The sequence below is a fragment of the Protomyctophum bolini genome, assembly GCF_963924005.1.
Source record: "Protomyctophum bolini genome assembly, chromosome: 22".
Classification (NCBI taxonomy): Eukaryota; Metazoa; Chordata; class Actinopteri; order Myctophiformes; family Myctophidae; genus Protomyctophum; species Protomyctophum bolini.
The window spans coordinates 26,538,661-26,547,176 of record NC_137883.1 but is presented as its reverse complement, the minus strand read 5'-3'; the positions used below and the strand labels follow the sequence as shown (position 1 = coordinate 26,547,176).

The 8,516-nt window shown below is 42.0% G+C and overlaps 1 protein-coding gene across 1 annotated transcript; it reads left to right on the top strand.

Annotated features, from left to right (window-relative positions):
* Positions 1-3,952: 3,952 nt before the first annotated feature.
* LOC308310039 (uncharacterized protein) lies at positions 3,953-7,253 on the top strand. Its single transcript, XM_080756074.1, has 4 exons — positions 3,953-4,070; positions 4,844-5,047; positions 6,370-6,505; positions 6,895-7,253. The coding sequence occupies exons 2-4, from the start codon at positions 5,018-5,020 to the stop codon at positions 7,083-7,085; spliced, it is 357 nt and encodes a 118-aa protein (XP_080612200.1). The 5' UTR covers positions 3,953-4,070; positions 4,844-5,017; the 3' UTR covers positions 7,086-7,253.
* The last annotated feature ends 1,263 nt before the right edge of the window (positions 7,254-8,516 follow it).

Here is an 8,516-nt window from a genome sequence, read left to right as displayed (position 1 = left end):
ATAATATACAGAAATTTAGACTTTAATTTAAATCTAATATAAAAACGCAGTGGACACAGATCGGGAAAGAACTTGCTGGGTCAGACACAGTGTGTCAAAATAGGTGACAATACAATGTGTCTGATCCTGTAAATTTGTCTTTTCATTTCATTTCTCTGCAGCACAAATTGAAAAAAAAAAAGTGAATTGTTAAACGGTAATAAAACCAAGGCTATACGTATGTTGTTCACTCCATGTGCCATTTTCTCTATGCACAACTTCGCCCTGTCACTTAAAGTGTATCACTTTTTTTGTATATTTTATAATAGGTACTTTGAGGTAAAACATGGATGTATTATCGTCTGTTTTGTAACTTATCATGTACGAAGTAGCATTGATAAGGCCAAAGGCATGGAGAGAGAGTATGTTTTGCACTCTGTCCGTGTATCTGTCAGTCTGTGTGTGTGTCCGTCCGTGTACAGCTAATCTCCAACACCGTTGCCCCGGCCGATGCCAAACACTGCACACGGCCTGCACCACCAATCACCTGAGGCCGATTTTTCATTACACATTTCATTACATACTCGTACATATTTTAGCCATACATCATGCAAATCACTATACACCATCTCTATAGTCATGTGATCAACAAAGATCTGTCCCATTTCCCATATTCCATCCCGATTGGAAAAGATTGCCTTTCAAAGCTCACAGGATTGGTCCGTTTCGAACAAATTGACACAAATCCTGAACACAGCGTGCGATTTCCGTGAAATTATACACGCACATTCCATTCCCACTAGGCCGAGGACGAAATGTCACTTAAGAAAATTCACAACTTCGTATGTGCACTCCCTAGAGGCAGAGGAAAAACCTTTGTCCTGAATTTTTCTCACCTGCCTGTTATAGCGCCACCATGAGGCCGATTTTTGCAAAGCACATTTCTTTAGCCTATATTACTTGCACAGACTTTATTCAAAACTCACGTAAATCGGTAAACATGATCTCTATAGTCACACAGCATACAACAGATCTCTATAGTCACACAGCACACAACAGATCTCAGCAAATACATAATAAACAATGAAGAAGGAAAGAAAGAAAGAAAGAAAGAAAGAAAGAAAGCCAAGAGGAAGACACAGACATACATGATTTTGCCACCAAGCTAGTCATGAACCAATTATACAGCCACTCTAGCTGTCACAACTCACAACCTTCACAGCAGCCACAACACAACACACATACACATCAGCATTGTTTCTCACATGTTTCATTGCCGCCCAATTAGGCCTCAAAATAGTACAGCAGCTTGAATCACATTAACACAGCGAAGAACAAAAAAAACAAGGTTCCTACCTTGAGCCGTAGGTAGGTAGGTAGGTACTTGACTCTTTGGAACCCATGGACTCTCTAGTATAGTAGCGGGATTTTGGCGGAATTCTCAAAATTCTCTGTGAATGAGAAGTGTTGTGATTACCATCTTATCTTGTCACTCACCCTTGGTAGCCCCAAACAGATGCTTGTTCACTTGTTGGTTGTCTGGTTGATTTAATACTGCAAGACCCCAGAGTTGTGGACCCCCATTCGAAAATACTTTGTGCCAGCCAGGGATCCCCATATTATGTGGGTTGTTATGCCCATTATTATTATTTGAATAGCCCATCTACAAACTGGCAAAACTAGCCGAACTGTGGACGTTCCAGACCCCACTTTGAGAACCACTGTATAGGCCTATAGATTCAATTCAACCACAACTGATCACACACACACACACACACACACAAATGGACTGCTTTGCTTTCCCTCTCTCTGACCAACCAATTCAACCACAACTGACTGTCACACACACACACACACACACACACCTTTGCTTTCCCTCTCTCTGACCAACCATTAAATTACTTGTCTGAGCATGCTGAAGCTGATTCAATTCAACCACAAATGACACACACACACACACACACACACACACACACACACACACACACACACACACACACACACTGGGAACCCATCAGCAAATAAAGGGAAAACAGCACCCTCTTATAATTATCTTATAAAGGATTCAGAGTCAGGCTGCAGGTAGCCCCTCTCGGAACCCCCTGGGTCAGCCCAATCCGAACCGAACCGGGCTGACCCGTAGGGTTCCTGGTCACGCTAAGATATTTCAATGCGATTGTTGGGACGCGGATATACACAAACTCATAGTTTAGTCGATCGGCGCGGTATTACGACGCTTTTTATTGTGTTTGTTTACGGATGTGCGAACTATAAGTACCTTACATACCTCTGATAAAATCTCCTGTGTCGCGGAAGCCGTTAAGTATTTTTAATCCATGTTTGATTAAAAATTTCGCTTTGATTTCTTCTTGTTTATTTACCGTTTATTGTACCGCCTCCCGATGTGCGGTTGGCTTTGCGGGCTATGTCCCTGCCTTTGATCTGCTCCGTCATAGCTGTAGCACCACTAGCTAGCCAGATAGGCGGTACAATGAGGTGTCAATAAACAAGGTAGGAAGAAGCGACATTTTTAATCAATCATGGATTAAAAATACTTAACGGCTTCCGCGACACAGGAGATGTGTCGGTATGGTATGTAAGGTACTTATAGTTCGCACATTCGTAAGTCAATACATGAATAACCATGGTAAAAGCGCGCAGAAGTCCGTCTCATGGCGTGTTTACATTGTATTTGTTTGTGCGTAACTGGCGACAGCCTAGCGTGAAGCAGGACCCAATGCAGTAAAGTCATAAAAGTGTCAGAAACTTTACTACATTCGGGTTCTGCTTGCGGGGCTAGGCTGCAGGCAGCACTCACTGTTATCATTTTAGGATTTCTTGTTTACTCAAGTCAAGCCCCAGCAGCAGATCAAACACAATTGGACGTTTTCGGCCTGTAGTAGGCCTTCCTCTGCATGAAAGAAAGATTGATTCACGCCGAGGAAGGCCTAGTGCCCTACAGGGCAGCTGGGCAGGCCAAAAAGTCTTGCGTTTGATCTGCTGCGGGGGCATGACTTGAATAAACAAGACATTCTAAGGTGAGTGCTGGTGGTATTCCTTTCTTAGAGACTATTTATGCCAGATCTGTGCACCCAATACACACTGAACTTTGAATGACTCGTCTGACGTGTCGTTGACGAGTCTGACTGCTGCTTGCTTCTCTCCTTCAAGCTATCTGCTTACATGGTAGCTACTTAGCTAACTCACCTGCATCCACTCAACTGGAAAGAAACTGCAGGTTAATTAATATGACAACTTTTCTTTCAACTGCCATTGTCTGCCACATTATCTTTATCTTGACTTAGCAGTAGCCTATTCAACCACACTGTCCACTACTCAGTGGACACCCCCCCCCATACTTACAAACAATGGGGCTTGTTTGTGTCTTGCGTGAGAGGGGCGCGCTAAAATTGGCCCGCCTCCCTGAACAAGCCTGCTTCTAGGGAGTGTGTAACAAGTTCAACAACCTGCAATTGCATAGTATTCCATAACAGTCATACTAACACATCTCTGCTGCATCTCGCTAGCCAACACACGAGAGGAGGTTGAATTCACTGAAACCATGCAGCGCTCGATCCCCAAAACAACAGGTTTGGAGATCTGTTGGGAATTGATAACATGAAACAGTCACCCGTGCGCACAGTCCCAAATAATTGGTCTATTTGGTTTCATTTTAAACTCTCAAGAGTTAAAGCTAAATAAAGGGTTAAATACCTTAAGGGTCCATTTGTTTACCAACTTTCCATCATTTAGCTGGAACCGCCTGGACCACTGGTGGAGTGGTGGCCCCTGCTGGTTGAAAAGTGAAAACCTCTGGTGTGTTTTCTATAATACCAGAGTGGTGCTCTGTATAATACAATTCCTATGCTGCAGCAGTATTACACGGTCCCATGGCTCCCCCGTTTACCGTTTATGGTACGCGCGCATGTGCACCACCCTGTGGCCTGGGAGGCCAAAAAATCCACAGAAGAACAAGAAGTTTGTTAAAACAACACGGCGTCTGATCTGACTGTTGACACTTTAACATGTAAGAAAACTAACGTGTCGTTTCAGAACAGTTTCGTCAACCACTGAAGTCTGAAACACAGCAGGTAAGATGAACAAATTCACGTTGTTGTGTTTCATCTATTTAACTTTGATATGTATAGCCTACTCATCTTTTAAGATGAAATCGTATTACTCTTATATCTGCTTGTTTGTTATGAATGTGATTGTGATTGATCATAATAACTGTAACAACCAGCAGCAGTAATCATTTAAACATTGTTCCGAATCTGGGTTGCACGGTTGTTGAACTCGATCCCTCTGGGATCCTGAGGACTGAGGAGGCGCTTCTGAAGCCTGTCCTGGACGGGGTATCCGGACGTAAAAACAAATAGCCTACTACTAGGCTACTACTACTATAGTCTAGAGTACTACAAAAACATGGGTAGGCCTACTTGGGTATCTTCTTGGTGGTGTGTGTGTGTGTGTGTGTGTGTAGCGAGTCTTGTAGATCTGGCAGACGGTGCAAGATGCTGTACATTCCAGCCTATAAAAATGGGCAGGGGTGAGGTGGGTTCTGGGAGTGAGGCCAATTAAGTAGCCTGACCAGTTTTCTAACCCTAACCTCAGTCTAAACCGGCCACTTAGGTTGGACTAACGGGAGGTCGGACTTACGGGTCATTTGGTCACCCCCATGATATGGAGTTCACGATGACATGACCAAATATGATAGATGGCACAGGAGAAATTGTTTATAAAAACTGATTTTAACCTATCACATTAATCCCATATTAAATCTCAAGATTCACATGTTGGGGAGTTGGGCTAACACCACTAGGTCTCCAGTTATTAAAGTCCTTCCTTATTCACTTGATTTCAGACCGACGTGTGGAGTCCAGAGTCCAGACTGCAAGATAAACTCTCCAGACTCGGCCAGGAACCTGAAGAAATTTCTATTAAACAGGAACCGGAAGACCACCCACGTCTTAACCTCGCCTCACCAGGCTTTCCACCTCGGAGGAAAGCCTGGTCTCTGTTCCAAAAGTGCTGTGTGATGAACCAGCCATGTATGTCGGAGCCACAGGTGAGTGATAACTGGCCGGTGGCCACACATGTCGGAGCCACGCATGCGTCTTCACCGGCAACGCATGTTGGAGCCATGGGTCAGTCTAAACTGGCCATGCATACCTAACTGGTCACTCATGTCGGAGCCATGGGTGAGTCTTAACTGGCCATGCATGCAACACATTGTGTAGCCACGGGTGACTCTTAGGGCCGATTCATACTCCTATTTTAGAGCCGAATAAAAGTCGGTTCGGCGCTGTAGAGCCTACAATGTCATTTGAGGTTCGGGGGGCGGGTACCGTCCTAAAGTCGTCTCTTCTGTGCTACTGAAGATTTCTGACGAGCCAAAATCATTTCGGCACTGCAGCGCCGAAACAGCGGTAAAATAGGAGTATGAATCGGCCCTTAATCGGTCACGTTGCAAGAGATAGTATATATATAAGTATAGGGCCGACCCCGATCAACTAAGTATTAGTTCATTAAGTACAGGGTTAGCAACTTTCAAACAAGTATTTGAAAGCTTAGCGTGTGCACATTCTTACACTAAAACATTACCATTATGTGCGATGCAATTTCTATCAGGTGTGAAAAATACTTGCTTGCCCTACTGGCAGCATGAACATGAAATTTGGTGCTGATTCAGTACAGTAGTTTGTGAGATTTGCCCCAGACACACAGGCAGACAGATTTACAGACTAACAGAGCTACGCCATGCAGATATTTTACATAGATTGTTAGGCTACCATCCACATTTCAAGCTTTCATTGTCAGAAGTGCTTCTGATAACGTGGCCTGACTAATTTACTCCCAAATCAGAGCTCAGGTGTGAAGTATCAATGCTTTTAAATTGTTTTACAATTTCATGATTCAAATACAATATTTGCTGTAACCAAGGTTATTATAGTTAACAATTATTTTAATCGGCTACATTTGAAACTGAACTAGTCAGTTTGTTAACTGAACTTAAATGAAAACAAACAAAACTAAAAAACGAAAACTAACTGAAGCTGTAACTAAAACTAACTAAAATTATAGACAAAATGCCCTAGTTACCAACAGTAACGGAATATATATTTTGAAATTATAAAGTTCCAAAACTATTATAACCTTGGCTGTAACACCATTATTCATTTTGGGGTTGAAGTAACTAAATATATTGCTTCACATTATTATGTTTTTGTATTTTGACACTTTCAGAACAGTAATAACCTGTAGTGAGTATTGTGTAACAATTTAGTCAATCTTATCTTGTTAGGTATTTTCTCCATGAAACATGGAAGAAGAATGGATTTACATTTTAGGAATACAGTGTTGACCATCATGTTATTTGTGTGCTCCTAGACATCCTGCACATGGTTGTGTGTAAGGTTTACCCTAAACGGGAGAAGAGCCCCAGTCTGCTCCAGGAGGGACCAGAGCCTCCACACATTAAAGATGAGCAGGATGAACTACTTCAAAGACCAGAGGAGCATGTTGGGTCAGTTGACATTATTAGCAGTGAAAAGTGAAGATAATGATGAAGATATCTCTTCGTACTGCTCTGAAGTTGAAGTCTAGCATGAATCTGACACTGAAGTCACTGAAGACAGTGATGATTGGGAGGAGACCAGTGGAGGTCAGTCAGTGTTAAACACAGGAAAAGGAACTACAGTTGGCATGAATGAAAATAGAAAGATGATAATCATATTCAATCAAATAGATATTAATAACTGGGAAGCCGTAGGACTCCCAAACACGGGACTTGTTTGATGAGGGAGGCTTTTTTATCACCATTTTCATCCTGCCTCTCCCTTTCTCTCACCCTCTGTCACCCCCATCTGTCTGTCTGTCCGTCTGTGTGTCTCTCTCCCTCTCTGTCTCATTCAGGAGTGATGTCCCAGTCTTCCAAGACTCAGTTCATCTCCTGTTCTGAGTGTTCAAACTCCAACCTTCATAAACACAAATGTAAGAGACACAATGACCTCTACTGCCAAAGGCTGAGGAATGGACAGAATCACCTCAGCAGCCTGTCAGCAAATCACCAACTCTATAACCAGCCAGAAACAAGGAGACACTAATGAACTGAGACCTTATGTGAGCCGGAGGACCAGACCTCTCAAATGGCCGGCTGATTCAATCGTTAAGCTAAGCACATCTGCACTTTATTACAATTATCACTTGTATTTTATTGGTAAATTTAGTAAGTAAGTATATCTTTTTTAGTGCTTTGGTGTTTTTAGCTGGTGCCACACTTACAGTCATCAACAGTTTAACGGATTTTCTGTGATCTGGACTGGATCAATTGTGACAATTGTATTAAAACAAAAAGAGTATTTGGGATTTCTGTTGTCATGCATTGGCATTGCCATAACAATGTTCTACTCTCCTCTATGATTTTGCACTTCGAAGTCTGGACAAGCGCTTCCATTGAATGCATGGATTAAAGTTCTCAGTCGCCACGACTGATTTAAGTCATTTGGATTCTATAGAAGCTAGCGTCTTCTGTGAACGCATGCTGCACACCGAAAATGGCAGATCTACAAGCTCACAACACGTCCCAGGCAGCGCAATGTATTGTGAGCTTGTAGATTGGCTATTTTAGCCTAGTTATTTTAAGATGAAAGAGTATTTGAAGTGATCAAACTAGCAATAAAGTTTAGAAGCATCTTCCAAAAACATGAATGGTCTCAAATGTCATAAAAGCAACCTTAGTGCCTCAAATCTGTGATTTCTTCAGCTGTTCGGCCTGCCCTAAAACAATAAAAAAAAAGGTGTTCGGTTCCCACAGTCTTTAAATTCCTGGAAATATTTTGAAATTAGACAAAACATTTCCAGTCCTGGAAAAGGTTTGGGATTCATCAAGGGTCCTGAAATGTATTAGTGGTCCTTGAAAAATATTTAATTTTGTTAAAAACTTTTTCCAAATCATACATAACATGACACGAAATATGTAACCGAAGTAGTTTTTTTCAGAACGGGCTGTGTGATTGCAACCTAATGTGTACTGGATATGACAAAAAGAACAGATCTACAAGCTCACACCGTGCTGCAGCAGGATCCTATACCCTAGGACAGGTGTAGCAAACAGTTTGGCATGAAATATATATATTGTATTTTTGCTACATTGCCTTGTCTTGGCATTGCACAAAGGAGTAAGAGACTTGTTATTGCGCTGAATGATTGTTATAACTGTAGGCCAGGAAATTCAGGGTTAAATATTCTGGAAAAGTTTTGGAAATTCATACTCCTAGGTGTGAGAACCCTGTATATAGCCAATTAAACCCTGTGTGTTTTGTTGATCGGTGTCCCTGACTCCCCAAGAGATAAAATCTCTAGAAATCTCTTCGCTGAAAATAGTGAATCTACAAGCTAAAAACGTGTAGCAATGCTGTTCACCTGGCTATCATCATGACATGTCCAGAATACTGACACTTGGTTTGAGATACTGCTGGTTGAAATGTAGTTTCAAGTAAAAGTTGAACAAGATAAAATGCATATAACTTGTTTAA